The 27,861-nt window shown below is 35.2% G+C and overlaps 1 protein-coding gene across 1 annotated transcript in view; it reads right to left on the minus strand.

The window, feature by feature from the left end:
- The window catches only part of CDH9 (cadherin 9), a 105,308-nt gene that overhangs the window by 19,395 nt on the left and 58,052 nt on the right, over positions 1 to 27,861 (minus strand). The window contains exons 4-5 of the mRNA XM_040059071.2: positions 6,148 to 6,267; positions 3,671 to 3,838 (exon numbers count right to left, since the gene is read on the minus strand). Of these exons, the coding sequence (XP_039915005.1) occupies positions 3,671 to 3,838; positions 6,148 to 6,267 (288 nt within the window). The remainder of the gene's footprint in view (positions 1 to 3,670; positions 3,839 to 6,147; positions 6,268 to 27,861) is intronic.

The raw sequence follows: 27,861 nt of genomic DNA on the forward strand, positions 1-27,861 counted from the left end.
TAACTTGAAGTTCCAAACACTATAAGAAAAATAGTGCTAGACATCACACTAACCTTTAAAACAGGATTCAGAGTTGATTGACAAACTGTCACAAAAAATTCAAGTTATTCTTCAAAGACATTTAATACCATGCTTTTTTACTTTTTTTTTTTTTTTTTCCCCCTTCAGTTTTAAAGGACAGAGGTGTTAAACAATAAAGTACCAGTCCTTACCCTGATTATTAACACTATACATATTTTTACACTATATACTTTTTTTTTTTTTTTTCTCTAGAAATGTTCCTAGATAAATTTAGAAATTGTTTTGTTTTCTCAAGGTACAAGAGTTGTAGAAATCAGTGAGGATTTTGGAAATGGTTTAAAATAGAATAGCTTTTTCTTTTAATTATTTTAAAATATATTCAAGTAAGTGTTTTGTTTGAAAATAATTAATTCAACTTCTATTGATAATACATACTAAAGAGTCACGGTAAAGAACATTTGGATACATGTTCATGTTTATTGCTATTACCGTTTTTATAATCAGAGTCTTCTAGAAAGAAATCTGATTACACAGACGCTACTCTTCCTTCACTCACGAAAAGTGAATTCATATGTATTTTCTGACAACATTTGTAATAAAAAGTCTGATTTTAAAGACATGCTGTAGCAGAAAAACTATTAATCAGATGGATTACTTGACCAGCAAGAAGTAGACACTGAGGATGTTTTCTCACTTAAAAGAAAAAAAAATCCAATTCAGTATTTTCTGTTATTTGCTACCAAGAAAATGTAAACCACCCCACATCTGATGGGTTCGGATTTTGCACATAACATGCAAGAATCTGATGCTTCTTTTGATCTATTTTTTATGTAAATTCATATTACTTTACTGAGTGAAGTAGTAGCATTGAAGAAATACCTCAAGAATCTTACAAAATTAGCACCTAATAAAATGTACAACCCTTATTCAAGTGATCCAATAAGAACACATATAAATTACATTGTCTTCTAATAAAGTATAATTAACCCTCTTTGTTGCAGCAACCTTATTTCCTATATGTACTTGTCATTTGCCTTTTAAGACACCTAAAGGATCCTGAATATTCCATTTAATACAAGGAATATATCAAAATTCAGAGTGCAGAATGGGTTTCTGTCCCCAGTTGTAAAGACTAAGTACGAAAGAGAGTTAATGAAAATACCTTATATTTATATAGATGTGTAGCAAAATGGAAGCTAATGCTTGATGTTAAATTGTGATTGCTGTTACAAATTCAAGGTTGTAAGTGAAAACTCAGCAGTAGCCTGTTTGACTGCAATCCTCACAGGCTGAAATGCATATTGTTGCCTCAAACCAGTCTACAAATGGGATGAAAGGTAGGATTCCTGGCAGCTAAACCATGAGCTTCAAGCCTTGAACTCTTGACAAATTCAAGGATTTGGCATCTGAGCCTGACCTACCATAAGAACAGTATCAATCATGATACTTATTACTCCTTCCAGATAAATACCTCCCTTCAGTGTTTGTTCATTTGAAAGCATTCTTATTTTTTGTGTGAATGTTACACATTTTCAGCATGTGAGATGGGTATTTGGTTTTAGAGTACAATAGAATTCAAAATGTGTAAGGTTTTCACAATAGTACCATTTAAATTCCATTTAGGCCTATGTCTTCTGATTTTCCATGATTACTTTCAGGAAAAAAAACAAAACACAAAATTCTTCTTGATGCAGTCTGAAAAAACACTGTTTCACAGTGCCATTTTCATTTCTCCATTCCCTCTAAGAAATTAATTTTTGGGTCTTAAATACCTTTGGGTCTTAAATACTTAAATGCCTGGTGTTGATTGAAACTGCTGTTCACTTTCTACTTTGGGAAACAATTTTACCTATTGTTGCCTAACGTAAGAGAAAATGGAGACAAATGTTTTTTGTAAAAAGAAAACCTCCAGAACAGACAGTTTTTTGAAGGTATGTCACTCTTCGTAACTGGCTGAGAAGAAATCAAATCTGCCCGATATTTATCTTTCTTTGATTTCCTAGAAAGTATTAAAAACCACCCTGCTGAGGAGAAAAAAAGTGAGAGGGAAGGGTCACCAGCGTGACTGAAATTGCAGCATTGGAAGATTCCACAACAGGCCTTCTGTAGGTCACGCAATGTGTTTCAGGGATGTTCAAAGTAGAATACTACAGAGAATATTGTATGAGGCATCAAATTGTGTAAATTTCTCTAAAAAGTACCCTTTCCAAAGTTTATTGAAATAATCAGAAAATCTTTCATAGATTTGAGGCTTCAGTTAATTTTGAAAGAAGAGCATCATGAGGAACACAGGCTCAAGGGACTGAAAACCTTAAATTATTTTACAGTTCTATACTTTCTTCATTCTTTATTTTATTTTATTTTATTTATTTTATTTTATTTTATTTATTTTATTTTATTTTATAACAGTGAGGCTTACAATGCAATTTGCCACCATAAACTATAGTTATAGTTATATAGTTTATAAAATTCTTATTTGGTGAAATATTATAGTCTGCATCATGCTATACATGTTTAAAAAGTCGAATGGGAAGTTCAGTTAAAAATTGCTGTTTGAATTTACCTTTGAAGATGATTCTCATCAAGTGAAGTCTGAATGTGAATTGAAGTTATCTTTTCTTTATGAGGGTTGCAGTACTTCCCCTCCCTTTTCTTCCTTTAAAGCAATGTGTTATAATGGATAGATATTAAAACAGCAATTTATAATTCCAAGGATCCGTTCTCTGCTGTCAGAGATTTCCAATATTATTTTTTTAAATCTGTGCTAGGTTGAACAGTTTGTGCTATTCTGGCTGTACTTATTGCCATGGTACTGAAGTGCTTTTCAAGTCCGGGAAAGCATTTTATAAATCAGCTCTCTTTGTTCAGTCCTTAGTGGATCTGTAAAGAGAGCCAGGTCCCTCATCAGTGTGAACAAGCAATTCAAATTTTATTATGTGGACAGTTTTCTGGCAGGCTCTGAACTGAGGCTGTAAATTTCTCCTATCTGCAGCCTATCAAACAGTTATCAGACACTGACTGTAACAATGTGAGATTGGATTTAAACATTGGCTTAGGATAAAAAGATCTGTACTGTGTTACTCTGAAGTTTTCTTTGTTGTGCAGCTCCCTCCTATTTGCCATTTTTTCTTCTACAAAGATATTTTTAAAGACCTTATTTCATTGTGTCAAACTGGACTAAATTATCAAAATCATTCAAGAACTGAACACAGATTACAAGTACATAAACCAAGTGCTTAGACTGCTAGCAGAATATATGACCTGATCAACTCTGCCTGTGCAAGTGAGAACTTAGAAAACCTGTAATGTATTTGCTTGCCTAAACACATGGAACTAAAAGGGTTTCCAAGAACACATCCTTATGTTTTGTAGTTAAATTCCTCTAAAGTCCCTTCAGTTGGCCTAAGTTATTGTTACTGTTTCTATTTCTGTAAGCAGAGTAAGAATGAGAAGTTTACCATTCCAACAAATAATTTGATATTAAAAAAATGTAGGCAGAGATTCACGTTTGCCTTAAAAATGAAGTAAAATAAACAGACACAGCAATGAGTAAGTGCTACAAAAACAGTGATAAAATCCAGATGGCCAAAGCAAACCAGCTGATTTTTGAGAGGTTCTTTGGAAAACCAAACTATTAGATGCTCCATACTCTGGGGGAAGCGAGGTGGATTGTCGTTGACATCAGTCAGTGTGATGTTCACAGTGGTGGTTCCTGATAATCCTCCCATCTGGCCTCCCATGTCCTTTGCCTGGATGACCACTTGGTATTGCTCCCTGTTTTCTCTGCTCATGTCTGGTAAAGCAGTCTTGATTATGCCTTGAAGGAGTATTAAAAAAAAACAAAAACAGAGAGACAGAGAAGAAGAAGACAGAGTGAAGGAGAAGCACCATCCACTATCATCTCAGAGCTCATTGATGGATTCATGTCTGATACACCATGCAGATGATAATCCATATCAATCACAACAAGGTATACTGCAATAAGCCTTTCAATATATGGGTGCTTTAATGTGATTTTAAGAAAAAAGACCAAAAAATGTGACAGACATATTATTCATTGTTTTGCTTTTGCTAAATCAATTTGATTATTCTTTGAATGACAAAAAATCAATATGTTAATTGAATTAATGACATTTTTCAGTTTCTATCCCCAGTTATTTGTTACTTTTGTGTAATCTCCTACCCTGGTGACATTTTGATATTACAGCACAAGGCTGAACTCTAACATGCCCAGGGTTAGTTATTCTGGGCTGTAATAGATAATTGATTGTGGTGCTCAGTGATGTCCCAGTCAGCTGGGGTTACAGACTGTAAAATAATTGGACAAGACCCTAAAATTAGTTTTGAAAAATATTTTTGGGGTGTCCCAATTTGATGAATTTCATAACTGTAATTTAAGTGTCTCAGACACTTTTGAGGTACACAAAAAGAATAAGGGTCTCAGATGAGAAAATGAAAAGTGATGCTGTACAACACTTTTCATTAAAGTTCCTTTTAGAAAACCAAGCAAAACTTTTTTTTTTTTTTTTTTTTAAATTTTTATTTTTATTTAGAAGGGTGGTGGCTTTTCAAAGCTGGAATGATGAGAGCTTTCTCTTGTGAGCTGGGAAAATTTAATCACAGTTTCCTTTTTCTGGTTGGAGGATTCACACCCCTGCCCTTTCTCTCCCAGAAGAAGGCCTTCATTATAGGCTTGGTTTGATATTACACACACACAAAAAGGCAACCTTGGAAAATTTATACTTCTAGCAAGTGAGTGAAATAAAGAAAAAAAACCACAACAAACAATCAACCTTTGTAGCTTAGTGGTTATGACATTTATGTCTGATCCAGGATTACCAGGTTCTGATTATCATACCTAGGCTTGTTAATACATGTAACATGAAACAGCAAATTGGATTAAAATGAAAAATAATCCCTGAGCCAAAGATGAGAGTCCAGGTCTTTCCCTTACTGCCTGCCTGCCTAAACACCTGCTGCCATCAGTTATTGCTCATGGGGTGCTGGTCCTGTTTCCCTGCTCATGCCTGGTAATGGTGTTTCAGTAGGGGGCTGAAGAAAAGACAAAAAAAAAGACATTGAAAAGAAGGAAGAAAACCAAACGGCTTTATCCAAGATAAAATCATTACTCTCCCTTTTAAATTTGTAGTCTTGTGATTAATTATCTTATGCCTTCTTGCTGTTCTTAGAAATAAACAAGTTGTTTCAAAAGAAAGTTAGCCATCATCTGAGCACTCTAAATGGATTAGGAACTTCAGGGATTCTGGGCAGAATTGCACTTAAATTCTCAATTAGCAAACCAGAATAATTTTGATAACATGCAAGAAAATCTAATGTAGTGCCTACTGAGTCTTAAGTGCCTTAGGATCACATATGGAAGAGGAGAGTTTCTGGTTGCATCTTTCTTTTCTGAACCTTAATTTTGAGTCATAGATATCCAAAATTCACACTTTGGTTTTTAGTTTGTGTTTGTCTCTTATCCAATTTCTTGCATAACAGGGAAAAAGGATTCAATTCACTCTTTTTCTTGAAAGCATTAATGGCACTTGCTTCAGTTTTCATAACTCTTGGACTCATAATGCAGCTTCAAAAACCCTCAAACTTTAAGTTAAAAATTGTCATTGGTCAGGAATCTATTCCAAACTGTCAGAAATATTTAATTACCTGTGAAATAATTTTTTACCTTATAGTATGAAAATGTCCAGCTCCTATTTACCTTTTTTAAAGACAAACAGATGAAATTCCCAGAAACCAGTGTAAAATAGGTTTGTTACAAATTTTGATGATTCTTTGGACCTTTTACAGTATTTTACACCTATTTATTTATTTATTTATTTATTTTAACTTTTCGCCTTTACAGTTAATAGTTATCTTCTGGAAATCTTAGTTATACCAAGAAAAACATTTTTTCTGCAATTTTATTATTATTTTAACAGAAAAAGCATACTTTTTTTTTTTTTTTTTTTTTTTTTTTTTTTTTAAATCTGGTTTTCATTCAATGAGACAGTATCAGCTTTGTGTCAAGTCATATGTTTGTTCCAGAATTGAAATAGAAGTGAAATGTGTCTTGATCCCTGCATCCTGCGTCTGTTACTGCAAAAAAGTGAGACTGAATGGGTTGCTAACCTGTTTCTGGATCCACTGAGAAGTATGGCTGTCCCTGGAGGATGCTGTACACCACCTTGGCACTGTTCCCGTAGTTGGCATCGTCAGCATCTGTGGCTGTCACCTGAATAACAGATGTACCTAAATGGGTGTCAAGCACAGAATCAGCAGATTTTAGGAAGGCTTCTACTTCTTGAGAACCACACACATTTGCTGCAGTATTGGATTCAGTAAGGAATCAAACAACATCCACTGGACCAATCCAGAGTTATCCTACCCAAGAGACAGTAAAATAAAATCCCATCTTCTTAGTGACTGGACCTAAAATCTTTATCACTTAAGATTCATGCTTCAGTTTAACAAGATAAATGTGCAGTGACTGACACATCCTTGAAACCCAACACAACATTAAGTTTTCTGGTGGTAGAACAGGTTTGAAGATTGTTCTCTGGCAATAGAAAGACCTTAGCTGAAACTGTTCACTTAAAGGTTTGGCTTCATTAATAAACAAACTTAAAGCAAATTTCCCCATACTCATTTTCTGCATAGATGACACATCCCAAGAGTCTGCATTCTGACTCAGTAAAACATTTTGTCTCGTCCTAAACTGATTTTTAAAGTTCTATTTAAAAATAATTGTTTTTGCAATAAGAAATTCTATTTTGGGGGGGTTGGTTTTTTCTCTTGGCTGAAGTTATCTACCTGTTTAGCAAATAAAGGACATTAAATGCTACTGACATTTTTTCAGCATTCATTTATTTTGAGTGCCAATAGTTTACCCTTGTCCTGTGATGATAGAGAAGACAATATAGGTCATATGGGATTATGAGTACTATGAGCCAGTGTTTGGTGTAGTTTATGGGTTAGAAGTAAATGAAAGCTTCTTTAAAGCGTTTCTTATAAGATATAAAAGCACAAAGGTGTCCTTCACAAGCTTTTTTTTTTTTTTTCTTAGCACCTTTCAAGATGTCAGAATGCATTTTGCTCACACAATCTAGAGCTGACAAATGTCTAGGTAGATGCAGGCAGTCCAATAGCTAGAGGTGTAAAGGTGCTTGACTCCTTGCCAGGGGAACAAGCCTGACTGAGAAGAAACTATTTGCCCTCCTTTTGTCCATGTTGTTTTGTTTTTGTTTTTGTTCTTGTTTTTGTTCTTTGTATTTCACTTTCTTTGAAAGAAAAGAATTCTAGTAAGCACTGTCCACTTAATTGGTATCATTCCCTATTCTACTTTTTCTATACTTTCAGTGTCTCTAGATTGAAGTTCTTCTAGATAACTTGCAGGCAAATGTCTGTCTTGACTCTAAGTTTAGAAGACCCTCATTTACCTGTGATTAATGGGCATTGAAGTGAATAATTTCTACTGTTTCTTTTCAGCATATCGCAAGGATTGGGAAGAGTAGAAATTCAGAGTAATCAGAATAGATTTGTGAGAGTATATTATTATCAGGTCCTTTTAGATGTAACTGGGGTTTTTTTTCATATTATACAATGCAATTTTACAAATAATAGTTTTACCTACACAAAAATTCTCAATATTTTAGGTTATCTGAAGAGCCTGTCAAAAGAGGATGAATACTTCTTTTTCTGTATCAAACCAGCGGAAAAAAGTTCTAAAAATGCTTTGTCACAAATCATCAGACTCCAAAAAAGATTTTTGCCATGAGGTATTTGGATTACTTTTTGCCTGGTTAAACAGCTAGGAGTCATCTCTGTGCCAAGCTGAGTTGTCAAGATTATCTCAAAGTGAATATTTAAGGACATTTTAATCACTAACAGTGTCCAGCAGAACTGCTCAGCTGGACAAAAAGAAACCAAGACAGTTCTTTGAGAATGGTAAAATTCCATTAATCTCATCTGCTTTCAGAAAAACAAGTAAGTTAAATCTACTACCTCCTCAAGACAAATAGGGAGAGTCAAAATCCCTTGCTAGCCTATAAAAAACTATAATCAGTATAATCATATGCTTATACTGTGTGACATCGTAGCATTTAGAAGTTAAGAATCAAGAGTAATTTAGCTATCCCTCCCAAAAAACCCAACCCAAAATATCTTAATCAGAAAATGGTTTTACTGTGGCCTCCTGATCTAGGCGCTCTCATGGGACTGACACAGAAGTTTGAGTGTGGTTATAGCATACTCAAACTAACTAATGCACATTAATGTTTTTTCTTTCTTTTCCTAATGTACTGTTTTGGTGAAGAGAAAAAAATGCTGAATTTGTTTTGAGTTAGTGGGGTTTTTTTGGTGTGTGGGGTTTTTTTTTTTTTGTTTTTTTTTTGGTTTTTTTTTTTTTTTTTAAGAAAGTTATTACAGGGCTTAGGGCAGTTGGAGACTTCAGTGTTTGTCTCATTGGAATGTCTGTCTTTGTTTCCTGAGGCTCAAGTGCCTTATGATTATGGTTGCTGCAGAGAGTATAGAAGATATAATTTTAGAGAAACTTTTCATGTGGTGAAAAGATAGTATTACAAATCTCCTTCTTTCTGTTAAACTAATAGTACAACTGTGAAAAACTACAGACAAGAGTATGGCCTCAAAAAATTCAACCCTCTTTGTCAACAGTCTGCTGTTTCATAAAGAAGGATGCTCACAAATGATAGACAGTACTCATGCAACTTTCTTTCATGAGATAAGAAACTATTAGCTTTTTGGGTCAGAAATGACAGTGAAATAAAGGAAATAAAGGAACTTGATATTAATTATGGAATAATTGGTAAAGAGGCAAAACTTTTTAATCAAAGAAAAGTATACCTTCTCTTTACCCTACTTGAATGGTAGCCACAGTATGATCTATTTATTTATTTGTTTATTTTTAGTCTAGATTACCTCACAGACAGCCTCTTACCACATTTGTCAGAGGATCTCAGCTTGATTTTAAGTACAAAGAGGCTTTCTGGATGAATACATCAGGACTGAAGAAAGGAAGTACAGTCTGGGAAGATTTGGGGTGGAAGAAGCTATTTTAGTGTTTACCTTTGTTTTTCACTATCCAACTCTATTTTTAATGCACCATAAATTAAATTAATTTTTCAAGCAAAGTTTGTTTTCATCCTCATGGTAATTGATATGCAATCACTCACTCTTTATGTCTACCCATGAGTTTTTCCATTCTCTTTTCTTGCCCAGTTTTGTTGAGGAGGAGGAGAGAGCATTTCGGCGGGCTTCTGGCAGCCAGCCATGATCAAAAGTGTCACAGAGCAAATTGGTGTGAAGGATGACACAGAAAATGTGAGAATAACTACAAGAGCAGTTTAAGTAGTGATAACATCACTCTTCTGCAAAGTCCACTTCAATCCAACCCAGCAAGTCTAATCATTTTAGGGTAGTAACTAAATCGCAGAGTTCTCTGTAGTATCTCCTTTTCCTTCTCCTTCTCCTTCTCCTTCTCCTTTTCCTTTTCCTTTTCCTTTTCTTTTTCCTTTTCCTTTTCCTTTTCCTCATCCTTTTCGTTTTCCGTTTCCATTTCCTTTTCTTCATCCTTTTCCTTTTCCTCATCCTTTTCATTTTCCTTTTCCTTTTCCCCTTGTCTTGATTATGGAAACCTCATCACTTTGATAACATATCTGTTGAATGATATATGGAATACTAACGTAGGGGCAGAAAAATGCAGAATGCTGTGTAAGTAATGCCACTCTATGTTTGTGTGTGCATAAAAAAATCATGCAAATGCATGTAAAAATGCAGAACCTGAAAAGGAAAACTATTAGAGATAGAGCATCACTTTATATCTAGGAGGTGTCAGAATAGAGTGTCACTAACACAGATTGCTAGAATTCATGAGGAGTGAGACATAAATTTGAAAAAAATCCACAACTTTTGAAATGAGAATGCTTTTATGAATTATGTTTAAAATGCTTTCTATTCTTCTACACTATTTAGTGTTTGAAAGAGTCCCTCTGGTATAATTAGGTCTCCCAGCATGATAGCAGAGTCCATTGCAAAACTGAAGTAAATAGCTTGAAGAGGATTGTTGAAGTGCAAAAGAGGGCTGCCACTGGATGAGACTGGCACACATTTTGCTACATTTTCATGTGAAGTCATGCTGTTCAGCATGCAACTCTTGTTCCTGCTTGGCTCTTTTGGCTGACATGAATTACAACAGCTTCTGCCAGTCAGAAGGATATATCTGCATCTCCTGGAAAATTTTAGTTTTACTGATAAATTGTTCTGTAACCTTCATTTTTAAAAAGTGTTCTCCATCTTGGGAGAATAAAATGAGCAGATTATGTTGTTCCTAATGTGTGCTTCAAAATTCTACCACAAATGTTGGATAAAAAAATGACAGTGATTTAAATATCATTCAGAACCATGTATTTTTTGCTGTTGTTTTTGTTTGGTTGTTTGTTTGTTTGTTTTTTTTTGTTTTTTTGTTTGTTTTTTTTTTTACAAAAGGGAAATTTGTAACTTCAAAATGCATTTTGACTCTGACACTTTTTATAAAAAGAGTATTTCAGAACAAACTTCTGATTTTAAGAAAAAATAAGAAGGCTTAGGCTTTGGCTGGCCAGTATAAATCTTTCAAAAAGTAGTTAGGAAAACAGTCAGAAAATGCTGAAATAGGATTTTTTTACATGAGACAGCTTCATTTCTATTTCTTCTTAAGTCAGCTTCTGTCAAATTTGGCAATTATTGAAAAGTTCTGACTTTTACAAAGGAGTTTTGTCTATGTATATGCAGAAAGTCTGTTTCATTTTCAGAAATAGAAGACCATCTGGGGTAAGTGGAGAGGCAGGAAGGACTTTATCTCCCTAAAGGGGAAGCTTTAATGCTTGCTTCTTGTTTTCAAGCACAAGGACAATCTGCTGTTTGTCAAGTTTATTTACAGAGGGAAGATTTTAGAAGGAGGTTACTTTTACAAGTGAAAAAGATTTGGATAAGCTCTGGAAAACCTCTGGAGACAAAATTGGGAATTCTGTATGTCTAGAAGCCTAAAGAAGATTAATGGACATGTAGTTTGCTCAGACAACATCGCTCCAAGGATTATGCAGATGTAATCTGGAGATGCCTCTGATGAAAACATGAGTGAAATTTTAAATGAGTTACATAAATTTTGAAGGGTTTTAAACCACTTTTTTCTTTGAGAGCAGGTTGTTCTCTCTGGATAGTAGTCTGTGCTTGGGCAATGAACAGGACAAGTGATGAACTAGGAGCTAGGTGGGCCTACCCAAGCCTAAAAAGTTTATGGAGACATTGGGCTCACCACCAAGTGACTCATTACCTCATCAGCTGGATGATATAACTTCTGACTACTTTTTTTATGTAGAGGATAGGACTAACTAAGGTTGAGGTACAACTCTTGTATTTTGATTGGAAGAAAAATCTACCTGGAAAGCTGAAAGAATTTTTTTACATTAAAGAATCTTTTGTACATTACCACAATTTAGTGGGGCTTTCACTAGACTGGTCTTTTCATGTAGAAAGGGCCAGAAGGTGGGTAGCATGAAAGATTTTGTAGAACAAAGGAAAAGAATGAATAAAAGCAGAAAAAGAGTAAATTTCAAGAGGTAAATAAATGATTGAAGGCATAAGAGGAATAAATGGGCATGACCAAGGGGAAAAAAAAAAAAAAAATGAAGCCAGCTTAGAACTATTAAGCAAACTAAACTCAAAAGAGCAATAGCATTAAAATGAAAAAGTGAAAAGGACATTAAAGTGTAGTTTATCCATACATATTGAGCAGAAATTTCATAAAAAGAGAAAAGGGAGGAGGTAAAAAGAAGGCATAAAAGAGGACATGTAATAAATAATTATTAAAATACATTTTACCAAATTAAACAATTTTTAATAATCTGTGGCATAGTTACGAAGTTAAGCTTACTTTCACTTGAAAACCTGTTGTCTTATTTTTGTGGTTCTTATCTCACAAAATTTTTGGTTGAGCTGATATGCTAGTTACTGTACATGATTACTGTGTCCTTGTTTTTGATATCCACTGACCTCCCAACCCAGAAATCACAAACTTTGCCCCACTGTGGTGTAGGTAAAGAGTCACTAGCAAACCTTGCTAATGTGACTAAAAGTAATGTGTAAGAGACAAGAAAACCAAGATATGCTGCCTACTGTTGCCTTGTTTTCCCTCAGAATTACTCTTTCCTTTCCATTTCAGTACATACCAGTAAAAAAACACTAATTTCAGAAGTATGAGATGCTATTTTTTACACAACTCCACTTCAGAAACTGAACTTTATATTTTGCAAACAAAATGAGGAAAGAATGATCATAATTTTTTGTGCATGTTGCATTTGGATGATTTGAGGTTTTGTTAACTGCTGTCTTTCCTCAGACAAAAAGAAACGCCATCTGAGATTGTGTTATGAGAACTTGCATTAGAGGAGGAACCAAGCACTAATGACTGTCTCACCACACAGAGAGATGTAATGTGACTAAACTGCTCTGTTTATAATCTGCCTGCATTTGCCAGTGAATAGAATACATGCACCATTGTAACGTCAGAAACTGAACTAAGAAATAATGTCTAAAGCTGAACAAAGCCTCCAGTCCTCACACTCCTGCTGTTTGATACCTTGATACAGTAACTTTAGTTTTCCTTTGACAGTAATTGTAACTGTGAAGGGCATCAGATGCCCTGCATGAGAATTTGAAAAGCATTATGGGTGCAATAACAGGTGGGGAGCAGTAAAAAGAATGAAGAATAATTTGAAGGACTGGTGAATGAACAACTCTGTGCAAGTTTTTTCTTCTGTGAAGCCCCTTTTTCCCCTTCTCACCATAAAGTCACTTCTGAAATAGCAATACTGGTGCAATAAATGGCAGAGATGTAACAGAGGAAAGAGTAGTCAGACTCTTTCAAGTATTAATGTAGATTAGCTTTTACATTTCATTTTCTAATAACTAAAGAGGTACAGTATATAATGATCTGCCATCCTTAATAAATGAACTGCAGCTTAGAAGTCTTGATTTTTTTCAATATGCTGTAGATCTTTACAATTAGATAGCACCTTTTTATAAGGCAGAACAAGTGTCTACAGTCTATGTTTAAAAATACACTAAATTCCAATTAAAATATTAATCACAGAATTTTCCTCAGAATTTCAAATCAAAATATTGGTGAAATTCATTGGTAGTATGTTTCTGGGTCTGAAACTGCTGTATATACAGAGAGTTGATCCAACTAGAATAAGTTGCTAATTAAATTGACATGTTGAAGGAGCCACAAGTAATGCTTCGATATGGTCATAAATTACCCTGGTTACTCTTAATTTGCCCACAGGGGATGCGGAAATAAGCCACCTGTGTGAACTACCAGCTGCCCTCCATGACAGCGCAATCACAACTACTCCACCACGTTTCCTTCTCATTCCTTACAGATGAGAGCAGCAATTTTCACCCTATGCCCCATCCTAATTTCTGAAATACTCCAAAAGAGAGAAACAACATTCAGCTGCTTTTATGATTAAACATAGGAAGAGTTTACCCTGTTTATCCTATTAGGAGAAGCAGTAGTTCATAGAGGCTGCAACATGCTTATCTCTTGGTTAAAAAATCCCTACTTCCAGCCAACAGTTTAAAAGAACACTTTAGTTTTATTTAAAGTTTTTTTTTTTCTTTTTAATTTATAGAATATTGACTTAGTCATAGAAATGTTATTTCTTCATTAGTCTTAGCTTCCTTCATTCATGTAGTACAGCTTTAAGATGATTTCTGCTTTGCCATTTTCTCAAAAGCAGTTGTGGTTCTCCAAACAATTTCTAAAATTTTCACTTAAAAGAAAAATAGCAAGCCTAAAAGAAATAGTTTTCAAAGTTTCAGTTCTGATGTACATGCCTGTGTTTTTGTGTATTTTGCAATGCAACACAATGCCAAAAGTTATGATTTTTTTGAGAAGGAATAAGTTAACTTTGTGCACTTATTTTTCAATTTCTATCTATGAATGAGAACTAGAATCTTATTCTCATTTTTACCTTCAAAATTAGTCTATAATACAAATTAATGGAAACATTTACAAGTTTGTACATTTGCCAGCTCTGCAAACAGGTGCATTTTAAAGCCATATGTGAATCTCTATTATGACCATGAAAAAGTACATAATTTTTATGATGACAGGCTGGGTTCATTATTAGTTTCTTGGGATCATTTTTGCCATCTGTTGGAACTCCTTTTTGGGTAGTGATAAAGTTTTTCTCTTTAAATATTAATGCAGCTGTGGAAAACTGCAACTTCCATAAAAATGTAGTGAATTAAGTTATTGTGGCAGCCCCAAATTTACATTAGCTTATAATACGTGATTCATAAAAAATCTTGCTTCTATCATGTTTAGATACACTGGATGTTGTCTGTTAAAATAACAATAAAGAAGTGGAGTCTAAAACTAAGCAAATTATTAAAATTCCAGGATTATCTCAATTATTTTTTTTTTTGAAGTTACATTTATCAGAGTACCATTTTCACACAAAAGCAGAACACTTCTAGAGTGTGCATGCAAATGTATAAGTAAATATAGATGTAAATATATATATGTGTGTGTGTGGTATATTGGTGTAGGTACATGTCTAGAATATTAAGTAGGGTCAATCAAGAGACTTTTCTATTATTCTTTCTAGACATTTCCTTTTTCTTCAAAAGTGTTCAAATACCTTAAATAGAATGTGTCAAATGATTCAAAGGCAAAAGTGTTCTGCTAAAGTGTTCTGTTGAATATTCACTATGTCTGCAAATCAATTGGAAGTTCATTAGCTATTTAGTGAAAGACCTGACTCACAGTAAGTGATCATGGGGATGATCTCATTTGGACATATCTCACAGATGGGCATGTTTCTAGTAGAAAAAAATTTAAAGCTTTTGACCATAAATTACTTGCTTGGGAAATACTCTTAAAAATGCCTGAGCCGATTCAAAAATGCTTAGACACTGTAGTGATTAGGATTCAGTGAAAATTAGTTTGGCATATGCATTTAAACAGTTTGTTTGTTTTCCTCAGGTAGGCACACCTTCCTGATAGCCAAGATGTCTTTTAAAATTGTAATCATGAAGTCAGTAAGTATCAGTCTTCTGGACCATGAAATAGAAGATTATTTTTTAACCTTCCTCTCTCATAAACCACCTCTCTGAACTAAAGAGGTGGCTACCCTTTAGGTGTGCGGTAATTTTTTTTCCCATGACTGTCAGATATTTTAGCTTTATGAGGAAAGAAACTTTCCTTTTTTTTTACTGTGTATGTAGCCTTATATATCACAGGCTATTTATCATTTGCCCTGGAGTAGAATGGAGTAACTCTTATTGAGCTGGCTTTCTAGCAGGAACCTTTGATGAGAATTTGGGGTTTATTGGCAATTAAATGCAAGATATTCACACATACATACTTCAGGGGACATTATGTTAGATTGTATTGTTCTGATTTGTTGCAGGGGTTCTTTGTTTTTAATCTCAAATTAGATGTGAGAAATGTATTTTGAATATGAAGATATTAATAACTCCATAAGGAATAAAACTGATACTTGTACAGATCTTAATCATGCTTGGTCTTCATTTTACAGGGTCATTCATCTCTGAGGTGGTAGGAAAAAGCTATTTTGGAAAGTGTTCTGAGGCATCTGGTAAGATAGTACACAATTGAGTAAATGTGGACATCAGGACTGCTGTCATTGTGGAAACTTGCAGATGTACATTTTGCAAGATATGGAGAAAAATTCATGAGAAATGCTGTAACCTATTTGTTTTCATGCTTACTAAAAGATGAGTAACAGTGGGAATAATATCAAGCACTTTTCAAATAAGCAGAAGTCAAACAAGAGAGTCCAGGATAAGACTTTTCTTACCTTCATTTTCCTGACTCTCTGAAGACTGTATAGTACAGAAAATTTCCAAAATAACTAAATGATTGGCAAGAAGGAAAAATACTGTTTTATAACAGAATTTAAGCTGAAGTATTAATTGAATTAAGAAAAGTACACATGTAACTGCCATTCATATAATACATCTTCTGTGTTGCTAAAAACTTGCAATCAGTTATCATACCTATTTTAATTATTTAATTGAAAAAATATCATATTTATGTAATATATACAAACATATGTATCTAATGTGTGTGTTTAAATACATATGTATACATAGGCACATTCTAAGTGAGAAATTTTCTTATTTATTAATACTGTATCCATTATGGACAAATATTGTATCATATCTATTAAGGTGACCAGTGGACTTCTTGGGGGCACGTAATGTCCTTTTCCTGTGTTTTCTACTCTTAGGCTGCTAGAATTCTGAAGCTAAATAATTTTTAATTAAAGTGGTACTAATAATTCAGCTTTAGATGAGATAAAGCTTTAACTTCCCAGTAACCCTGCTAAAATTGAGGATTAGGGTGGAGTGGAATAGCTCACAAAAAAAGGTACACAGGATAAACAAAGATTTTAGAATTTAGACCTTTTTTTTTGTGAGAGACTGATGTTTGATGAGACTGCTATCTCCTTTGAAGACTGACAATTATGTAAAAACATCTTCATGTGTGTTCTCTCTGTGTGATGATTAGTTAATTCATATTATATTGGAAAAAATATGTTTTATCTTGAACCCAAATATGATCTGTTGTATTTTATTTATATATTTTAGAGATTCTTAGAAGTTATACAGAAATCTACTAGGGAAAAACAAACAAACCAAACCAACAGAAAAAAACCTGTCTTTGTATTTTAATTTCAAAATACTTGCATGCAGGTGGTAGTGTGATTAAAAATAAAAATCCTCAGCTTTACAGTCAGCTGCAAAATATTAGCAACTAAGGTGTCAGGCATTTAGAAAGCTGTCTTTTTTTAATAAAAATCTGTAAATATTCTGCATTAAGTAGATTAAAGTAAGTAAGCATCCCAGATGGGCTTTAATTTAATGAATAATAATAATAATTTTTAAAATCTCTTTTATGGCTACATATTAAAAAAAAAATCAAACAAATTTACCTTTTATCTAGTTAATTGCAATTCCTGACTTAGATCTAGGTAACCAGCCTTTCCAGCCAACTACAGAACCAACACTTGATAAATCCCATTCTCAAAAATCATTTAAATGAAGAAAAGGGGTTTTTTTTCCAGACACCTAAAAGTGCACAAGGAGCATAATTACATGGTTTCAGAAAAGGACTCTGTGCTTTAGCTTTATATAATCAGTCACACTAATGTTAGCACTTTTAATGCATAATCTGTCCATAGACAATCTCTCCTCCCCAATACTATGCTGTTTAACTTAGTGTCTGGTGTATTTTAGTTTTAATGAAGGCTGTAGCACACATATGCCTCTGTTTGACATGTTCCTTCTGAAAAAGACACAGGGGTTCCCAATCTTAGTACTGTTAATTAGTGCCAGTTATTCCAGTTGTTAGTACCAGCAGTTCAATGGCTGCAGGCTTCAATAAGGCCCTATAAATGTGAGAAGGGTCTCACTGCAATTCTTATTCTGCAGCATGTCTGAAAAGAAGGAAAGTTATTTGTTGGTTGGTAGTTTCAAAGGTTCATAAGGAAATAAATTAGGTGCCTATGAACTTGCATCGTGCATAGGAATTCTACTTACGGTGGCTCTGAAAACAGGCTGCTCATGGTTGTGAATAGAAACATGTTTATATCAAAAGATGTATAGAAGGGTGTACGTTCATATCAAGAGTTTTACGCACTTGCTGAAGCAACATGCTCTTTCAGAATGTAAGTGATGTTTTGGTCTTCAAATGTGAAGCCATGAAAGATGAAAGGATTTAACATCTCGTCAGAGGGACAGCATCTCCAGTCAGGCAGACCATATCCCATTGTATTGCCCTGCCGTGCAAGCAAAATTGCTGATGTAAAGAATCTGGGAGCATTATGCTTCTGTTCACAGATTGTGGTGTTATAGCTGAAAATCAAATGAAGTAAAAGTAAGGAAAATGAAAGCATAAAAAATATTTAGTGTAGGTATGTGACGGGAACTTTTAATGCTAATTTCAAGCTCTGATTTAGAGACATGCAGTGTTTAGTGGTTTGGGGTTTTTTTCGTCTTTTTTTCATTTTGCTTTGTTTTCAATGTATAAAGATAATGGGAAATAATAAATTTGTTGCAATAATGTAGCCAGGGAAACAGTTTTGCAAGGATTAATTTCAAGGAGATAGAAAGGGGAGGCATGTTTAACCCAACCCAGGTCTGAACATTTCATTTGGCAAGATGACTGTCATTCCAAGGCTATCATTTCAATGTCCATTGCTGTAGTAGCTGGACTAATTATGACATCTCTATGGAGTAGAGCTGTTCTAGTCTTCTATGAAGTAGTAGTAAATTGAGTTTAAATGAATTTGTAGTCAGCTTAAAACTGCATCTCCAAAGATTAGGCCAATTAGTTGATGAATTCAAAAGTCCCATATAATGCTATACAAGTCACCCACACTGTTGCTAATTGCTGCATCTGAACTTCTGGCACCTTATTTCCTCCTATGACAAATATTTTAGGCCAGAACACCATGAAAGGTCAGCAGGTGGAGGTCTAAGGGAGCTCAGATGGGGTCACAGACTGACAGTGAGCTGACAGTGGCTCAGTTCTCACAGGACAGAAATAGAAAAATTGTTTATATCTTCCTGTGTTAGCAGCAAACACTAATTACTTTTACTTTCTGACAGCAGTTCTACAAAACCCTGATTTCTTGTAGCACTGAGAGTCAGCTGTTACTCATAGGGGGTTACTAAATGGTTCTGGTTTTCCCGTTGTTCTGCCTCCGACTTGTATCTTAATAAGATAACAAACATATTCCCATCTCAAAAGAAAAGGACAAGAAAAGGGGGGAAAAAAAAGAAAAAGAAAAAAAAGAAGAAAAAAAAAAAAAAAAAAAAGTAAAAAAAATAAAAAAAAAAAGGCAGGGAATCCTGTTTAGGTTAGAAAGATTTTGTAGCTAAAGAAAAATGGATATGTCAAGTGTTTCTTTAGCTAAGGTTAGACACTGCTGGATGAAAGAGTCTCACCTGCTTTTACCTGCTATATTTTGCATATTCCTGCCACTTTCCTATCACTAGCTCTAGCATCTAAACTCCTGTGATCTAAACCAGGGAACAGAAGTAGTAGAAAGGGAATATTGACCTTGAACAGTCCATCTTTTTGATGATTTAGCTCCTTAAACCTTCTTCTGGGTTCAGAGGACAGCAGGAAAAGCATAAGAATACACACCCACGAGAGAACAGAGAGACCAAAAGGAGAAAAAGTGTGCCACTCCTTTTCCTGTAGCTTGAGATCTTATCTGCAATATTAAAAAGTTCTGTAAACTTTAAATTTGCGAATTATTTGAAATCTTCACAAAGATGTTACAGATGTTTTCTATCTGGGCTTCTGTAAAGCCTTTGACATGGTCCCCCACAACATTCTCTCTCTAAATTGTAGAGAGAGGGATTTAATAGGTGGACTGTTAGATGCATAATGAATTGGTTGGACAGTTGCACCCAGTGTATAGTGGTCAATGCCTCAGTGTTCCAATGGACATCAGCGACAAGTGGTGTCCCTCTGGAGTGTGTACTGGGACCAGTGTAATTTAATATCAAAATTAATGACATAGACAAAGGGATCAAGGGTAGCCTCAGCAAACTTGTAGATGACTCCAAGTGAGTAATGTGATTAACACATCTGAAGGACAGGATGCCATCCAGAGGGATCTGGATAAGCTTGAGAACTGAGCCCATGGGAATCTCATGAGGATTATCAAACTAAGTGCAAGGTGCTGCACCTGGATTGGGGCGATGCCCAAATCAACACAGGCTGAGACATGAACAGATTGAGAGGAGCCCTGCCAAGAAGGACTTGGGAGTGCTGGTGGATGAGAGACAGGACATGACCCAGCAATGTGCACTCACAAAAAGCCCATAAAACCAAATATGTTCTGGTCTGCATCAAAAGCATCTTAGCCAGCAGGGTGATACACCACCTCGAACAATGCATCCAGCTCTGGCATCTCCAGAACAGGAGCAACATCGACCTGTTGGAGAAAGTCCAGAGCAGGCCACAAAGAAGATTAGAGGCATGGAGCACATCTCCTATGGGGAAAGCCAGACTATTGGAATTTTTCAGCCTGGAGAAGAGAAGGCTTCAGAGCTACCTGATTGCAGCCTTCCAGTGCCTGGAGGGACCCAATAAGAAAGAGGGAGAGGGACTGTTCACAGGGGCCCATAGTGATGGGATAAGGGGGAATAATTTTAAACTGAAAAAGGGTAGGTTTAGGTTACATATTTTAGGTTACATGGTTTAGGTTACATATTTTAGGAAGAAATTCTTTAGATTGAGGGTGGTGAGGAATAGAAATGGAATGCCCAGAGAAGTTACCCCATTCTTGGGAGCATGTAAGGCTGGTTTGGATGGAGGTCTGAGCAACCTGGTCTAGAGAAAATTGTCCCTATCCATGGCAGGGACCTAGATATCTTTACGATCCCTTCCGACACAAACTGTTCTATGAATCCATGATATATACAACGCATACATATTAGTTTTAGATGTGATTACTTATATTATATTTTAGGTTTATTTTATCTTCAGTCTGTAACAATGAATAATAGTTGTTTTAAATGGATGTTTTAATTTTAAAGATATTATATCCATTGATTGTGGAATGGATACCATGCGGGAAGATCTTAACACTTCTGTAATATCCAGCTTGGATCAGCAGAACTGTACAAACTCAAGATAATCTGCTTACAGTACCAGAGCTGTAGTAAGTTCCTTGCAGACATCCTTTTTGCTAGGAAAAATGCCATCCATATTATATACATAGATAAATGTGTAGAAAAATCATAGAATAATTTAATGTTAAAATAATCATGATATAAATAAGATCCTTTTGGTGTTCTAGTGGTTTTCTTTTGAACACTAAAATTATGAAGTTTTAAAGCATCCATTCATCTTACTCTTCCAGAGCTCTCCCTCATGCCAAATGCAAAATTTCTTATAAATACTTCTATATACTTTCCTAATAAAAATACTATACATGCCCTTAACAGACTTCATGCCCAAAAGTGAAAGAAAAAAACTCAAGCACTCCTAAATTCTTTGAAAATATCCTGGAAAGATTTATGATTCTGACTATTTAATGAAAAGAGGGTTGTGACTTTTTTTGCCTTGATGGCTTAAAAAAAATACTACCAGAATTTGAACGCTTATTTAATATATTTTTATTTTATTCATAACAAAGTCTTGCATGAAAATAAGAAAGAATTTAAATTAACATAAAAATTCTGTATTTTAAAAAATATTCTGGCATTTACAAAGGTTTTGAAATTCTTTACTTACAGTGGCAAATACAAAAAGAAATACTGAAAGTATTCTTGTTACAGAATTTCTGCCATCATGCTTAGTTTGACTAAAAGGAATTCTAATTCCATCTTGTAAAATATGAACTTGTGAATAAAATATTTATTTGAAATGTATCTTTCTCTTAAAGATTACTCAATAATTCATTTTAAAATAGAGTGCACGTTAACAATTAGAATTCTGAAGTTTTGCAAGTTAGCAAACTAGGTTTTTTTTAAGCTTGTGTCAAAGTCAAGACAGTCATTCCTAGTTTCTTATAAACATCTGAAACCAGGGAATATATGCATAGGAGAAAATATAAATATTTCCTGCTTGAAACATGAAAGATGAGAGCTGCCTCCCTTTAGCTGTTTGTACACATCTGTAGATTAATGGTTACTGACATAAGCAAATTCAAAAATAGAAAATATGATGGTTGCTGCATTTGGTTCATTTTCTTTTTTTTTTTTTTTTTTTTTTGTTTTTTTTCCTTTACCATAAGGCCTACTTGTTTTTGTAAGACCTTCCTGTACAAAATAACAAGCCGTTCTTGAGAAAAGCTCTTGGGATTATGTGATGCTAAAAAACCTGGTGTATCTAAAAATAATATCAGAATGGAGTACAGTCTTACTTAAATGAAGTAGTAGTCATGACGATTATAGATTCCCAAGAGATAGTATAGAAATATTGAACAATGATAATAGAACTTCAGAGAATCATTGTATAATTGGTGTTTCAGGATATACTACTGCACTCAAAGACAACAGCACAGTAATAAGAATGGTAATGTTAATATATATTATCAAGTGTGCTTTACTGCAATCTCATATCTCTTTTTATTGTGTGTCTTTTACATATATATTTTGTTTATATCTTTTATTTAGAATAGCTGTTCAATATATCAAATTATCAATGATATATCAAATATACAAATATATCAGTGATAAAAGGAAGGGTATAACCAACCTCGGTTCCTTATTGGATGAGGCAGGCAACTTAGTAACTAAAGATGAGGAAAAAGCGGAAATGCTTAATGCCTTCTTTGCCTCAGTCTTTATTGGTAGGACAGCTTATCCTCAAGACAACTGTCCTCAGGGGTTGGTAGGTGGTGCCAGGGATCAGAATGGTCCTCTTGTTATCCAAGAGGAGGCAGTCAGAGAACTGCTGGGACACTTGGATATTTATAAATCAATGGGACCAGATGGGATCCACCCTAGGGTGATGAGGGAGCTGGCAGATGAGCTTGTGAAGCCGCTCTCCATCATTTATCAGGAGTCGTGGCTCACTGGCGAGGTTCCAGGCGATTGGAAACTGGCCATTGTGACACCCGTTTACAAAAAGGGTAGGAAGGAGGATCCTGGTAATTACAGGCCAGTTAGCCTGACCTCAGTACCAGGTAAGATAATGGAGCAGTTCATACTGAGTGCTATCACACAGCACTTACAGGATGGCCAGGGTATCAGACCCAGTCAACATGGGTTTACAAAGGGTAGGTCATGTCTGACCAACCTGGTCTCCTTCTATGACCAGGTAACTCGTCTGGTAGATGCAGGAAGGGCTGTGGATGTTGTCTATTTAGACTTCAGCAAGGCCTTTGATACTGTCTCCCACAGCATACTCCTAGATAAGCTGGCAGCCCACGGCTTGGACAGGAGCACTCTTCGCTGGGTTAGGAACTGGCTGGATGGCCGGGCCCAGAGAGTGATGGTGAATGGTGCAGCATCCAGCTGGCGACCAGTCACCACCAGTGGTGTCCCTCAGGGGTCTGTATTGGGACCAGTTCTATTTAATATTTTTATAGACGACATGGATGAGGGCATTGAGTCCTTCATTAGTAAATTTGCAGACGACACTAAGCTGGGAGCTTGTGTTGATCTGTTGGAAGGGAGGAGGGCTCTGCAGAGAGACCTAGATCAGTTGGATGAATGGGCAGAGTCCAACAGCATGAAGTTTAGTAAGTCTAAGTGTCGAGTTCTACATTGTGGCCACAAAATCTCCTACAGCGTTACAGGCTGGGGACAGTGTGGCTGGACAGTGTTCAGGCGGAAAGGGACCTGGGGGTGCTGGTCGACAGCCGGTTGGATATGAGCCAGCAATGTGCCTTGGTGGCCAAGAAGGCCAATGGCATCCTGGCCTGCATTAGGAATTGTGTGACCAGCAGGAGTAGGGAGGTCATTCTTCCCCTGTACTCTGCACTGGTGAGACCTTGAGTGTTGTGTCCAGTTCTGGGCCCCTCAGTTTTGGAAGAACATTGAGATGCTTGAGCGTGTCCAGAGGAGGGCAACGAGGCTGGTGAGGGGCTTGGAACACAAGCCCTATGAGGAACGTTTGAAGGAGCTGGGGTTGTTTAGCCTGGAGAAGAGGAGGCTTAGAGGTGACGACCTTATTACTCTCTACAACTTCCTGAAGGGAGGTTGTAGACAGGTGGGGGTCGGTCTCTTCCATCGGGCAGCAACAGACAGAACAAGGGGACACAGTCTCAAGCTAAGTCAGGGAAGGTACAGGTTAGATATTAGGAAAAAAATTTTCACTGAAAGAATAATAAAGCACTGGAATTGTCTTCCCAGGGAGGTGGTGGAGTCACCATCTCTGGATGTGTTTAAAAAAAGACTGGACATGGCACTTAGTGCTATAGTCTAGTTGAGGTGTTAAGGCATAGGTTGGACTTGATGATCTTAGAGGTCTCTTCCAACCTCATTATTCTATTCTGTGAATGCAAGGCATGTTTAGTCTTGATATAATCCCCTACATCTCAATTGAAAATGACCATGTTTATATTTCATATATAACATTCTTCTATCAAACCTCACTGATCAGCTAAAGAAAAACTTTTTTAATTTTGATTATTTTCAATAAAAGTGATATAATGGAAAAATTGCATGTTCTAAATTTAGCCATTTAAGGTATGCTCATCTATATTTGGTTGAATCCTGTCCTGCGGAAATCATGAAATATGTTAGGTGTCTTTCGTTAGGTCTATAAATTTAAAAAGTAGAAGTTTTAGGAAGCAACAAGTAAACTAAATAAGGCATCGTCCCTTTTCCTAATAGAATTAATGCAAGGATTAAAAATTTGTTGTGAAATGCTCATCAGCTGCATGCTGAAGATACTTAATGAGATAAAACTGGAAAGACTTACTCGTTAAAATTAGCAAAGCAGGTACAGAGGGATATAATAATATTGACCTGAGTGCCAAGAGGGATTAACTATACAGGACATCTCATTGTTAAATATCCTTTTCAAAAAGTTCTTGATAACTTTACTTATAGCCTGGGAATAGGTGTGGTGTTAGTTTTGACTTGATTTTATTTAGGATTTTTTTAGGAATGTTTCATTTGGAAAAATACTTGGACTGTTCTTAGACTCATGTACACCTTGAAGATGAGACACTAGATTTTAAGTGTGCTTAAGGTCATACTTTTCATTCTACTTGAAAAGGAAATTAAAAAATATTCACGATGCATCATATTTATTTTTCCTGAAATTTTTGGGGGTTTGGATAAGTAGTTCAGACTAAGTCATGCTTGAAATCTGCCATTTCTTCATTGAGACCAAGGCTGTACCTTAGAATTTTGGCATTCCATGAGTTTAAAATGTTGAACATCTTTTGTAAATTTGCTTCTTTTATTATGTTTTGATTAAAATTTGTGGGTCTTCTTAGCCTCTTTTTCTCATTTTTTTAAAAATCATATTTTATTTAATCAATTTACTAAATCTGTCATGATTGACAGGATTCTTCCAGTCAACTCTAGTATTGTTCAAAAAATATAACTACAGCAATTATACTTTCGCACTTCCATACAGCATGTGATTTTAATGAGAAATTCCATGTGATTGAGTTTTAGAATGCTTTAAACTAACTTTCTCATTCAACTTTTTAAATCAATATCAGTTTAACATGATCATTTCCATAATTTTTTTCTGAAATTACTCTGCAGTCAGCTCACTTCAATGGTTTTGATTACTCCCAGTACTAACTTTGCTATACAGCATGTTAGGCTTATCCCTAACACTGTTGGATTGGATCCTATTTAGGCGTAGCAGGGATAATTTATATATAAATTGATGGCTGCACAAACAAGCATTCATATTTTCCCTGGGCTTGGATAAGTTGTGCTGAAAATCCACGTTATGCTTTCACTCTTCTTACTATCAAACTAGTTAAACATGACGGAGGCTTGCTTATTGGTACTGAAAATCATACATTCTGTCAGAGGTGTTGACTTACCATTTTCCCTTGTGTGCTCTAGACATAGTTATTCCAAGAAACAGTCAGTAACACACTGAGAAATACATAGTAAGATTACAATTCGAATAACATATATACACACAGCTGGAAACATTGCTAGTGAAATTTCCCCTTCAATTTCTCAATCCTAGTGACATTTTCCAGGGCTTTCATAAATATCTGTGGTCATACTTTTTTGGACTTGGCAAACATAATGAATATAATAGTTAAGAAAAAAATATGGTTTGAAACAGAAAATTTGGAAGAGATTAAAATTGAAAAAAAAAAAAGGGATTTTTCTATAGATTTTTGACCTGCTTATCATGTGTGTATCTATTTCTTATAGTGTGTATAGTGTTACCATATAGTGATTTCCAGTCATAAAACTTCTTTGATTAGGTAAGAATCTCTATATACAGTCTAAAAAATATCCCTCATAATCTCAAGTGTTTATGTAGATAATGAAGGAATACTTTGACTTTTTCATTTCAATTAGTCTTAATAAAGATGATCCCTCTCTTCCAAAGATTCTTGATTTTATTATATTATTTTTATTTATTCCATTTGTTGTAGAGAAAATATAGAATTAAAATACACATAATTTTTTATTCTGGAGTCTTCTGTTTTTCTGAAATGCTATTTTGTGATTTCTTTCTTTGTCCCACTCTGCTCTGCACTGGTGCACCCCACCTTGAATACTGTGTGCACTTTAGTGTGACACAGTATAAAATGGAAGGAGGGGAGGGGAGGGAAAAAAAGAAAAAGAAAAAGAAAAAGAAAAAGAAAAAGAAAAAGAAAAAGAAAAAGAAAAAGAAAAAGAAAAAGAAAAAGAAAAAGAAAAAGAAAAAGAAAAAGAAAAAAAGAAAAAGAAGAAAAAGAAAAAAAAAGAGAGATTGGTGTCTCTTAGAGAGCATCCAAATGAGGGCAACAAAGGAGAAGGGCCTTGCGGGAAAGCTGCATGAGGAATGGCTGAAGCAACTTGTTCTGTTCAGCCTGGAGAAGAGGAGACTGAGGGGAGATCCCACTGAAGTTACAACTTCCTTGTGAGGGGAGGAGGAAGGGCAGACACTGATCTCTTCTCTGTGGTGACCAGTGACAGGACCTGAGGGAATGGCATGGAGTTGTGTCAGGGTATGTTTAGGTCGCATATTAGAAAAAGGGTTCTTCACCCAGAAGGTGTTTGGGCACTGGAACAGTGGTCACACTGTTCAGTGCCACATGCCAGAGAAGTGGTCACAGCACCAACCCTGATAGAGTTCAAGGAGCATTTGGACAATGCACATGGTGTTCTTGGGGTGTCTTGCTCAGGGCCAGGAGATGGACTTCAGTGACACTTGAGATTGTCTCCCAGTTCAGTACAGTTTATGATTCTATGGTTCTATGACTTGTTTTACACAGCACTCTAACCTCAAATTATACTTTAAATTCTACAGGACAAAACCAACTAAAAGGTTTTGGCCCACTATTTTAGCATCTTTAACATTTGGGCTTCTAGTTTAGTGTTTTTGGGTGGTGGGGTTTTTGTTTTGTTTTGTTTTGTTTTGTTTTTTGGGTTTTTTTTCAGTCAGAGCATCCAATTCCTTATATGGATGAATGGTACAAAAGGAATCCAAGGAGAAATATATATATGTGTGTAATGTTATTTACATCTGTATGTACATCCTGACTCTTGAATTAGCATTCTTATGACTGACTTCAAAACTGTAGAATATCTGTTTCTAGAATGGACTGGTTTGGATTTGGGTTCTTGTTCTATTCCACATTAAAAAAATTACAAAACTACTTATATTCATTTAAATTTGAATGCTAAAATTTCCAAATTTTAGTGGATTCCAAATTCCATTGGTTTTAATGCTTCTAAATGCCAAGTTAGTGTCAACTAAACAGAGGAAAGGGTTACTCCAAACTTTTCTTTTGTCTTCATATTGGAAGCCAAAGGACATTTTATACTGTTTATATCGTTTTTCTCAAGGAAAAGTACGCAAACTCTTCTTCTAAGTAAAACTCACATTTACTTGTGTCTTTTATGGACACTTCCCAGCTTAAAGTACATTATGGTACTTACGCTGTCATCCTCCTCATCAAATATAAGCATTTCAATAGACTTAGTATTTCTCAGGCAGTGCCAAAGCATTGGATCATATTAATTTCTCTTTTATTCATGCCTCTCCATTGACTTTAATAAAGTTGTACTAAGCAATAATGTTAAACATGGACATTATATTTTTTCCTATCTATTCCCATAGAGTTCCTTCCTTACAAATATATTTCA

This window comes from Hirundo rustica, chromosome 1 (genome assembly GCF_015227805.2).
Source record: "Hirundo rustica isolate bHirRus1 chromosome 1, bHirRus1.pri.v3, whole genome shotgun sequence".
NCBI lineage: Eukaryota > Metazoa > Chordata > Aves > Passeriformes > Hirundinidae > Hirundo > Hirundo rustica.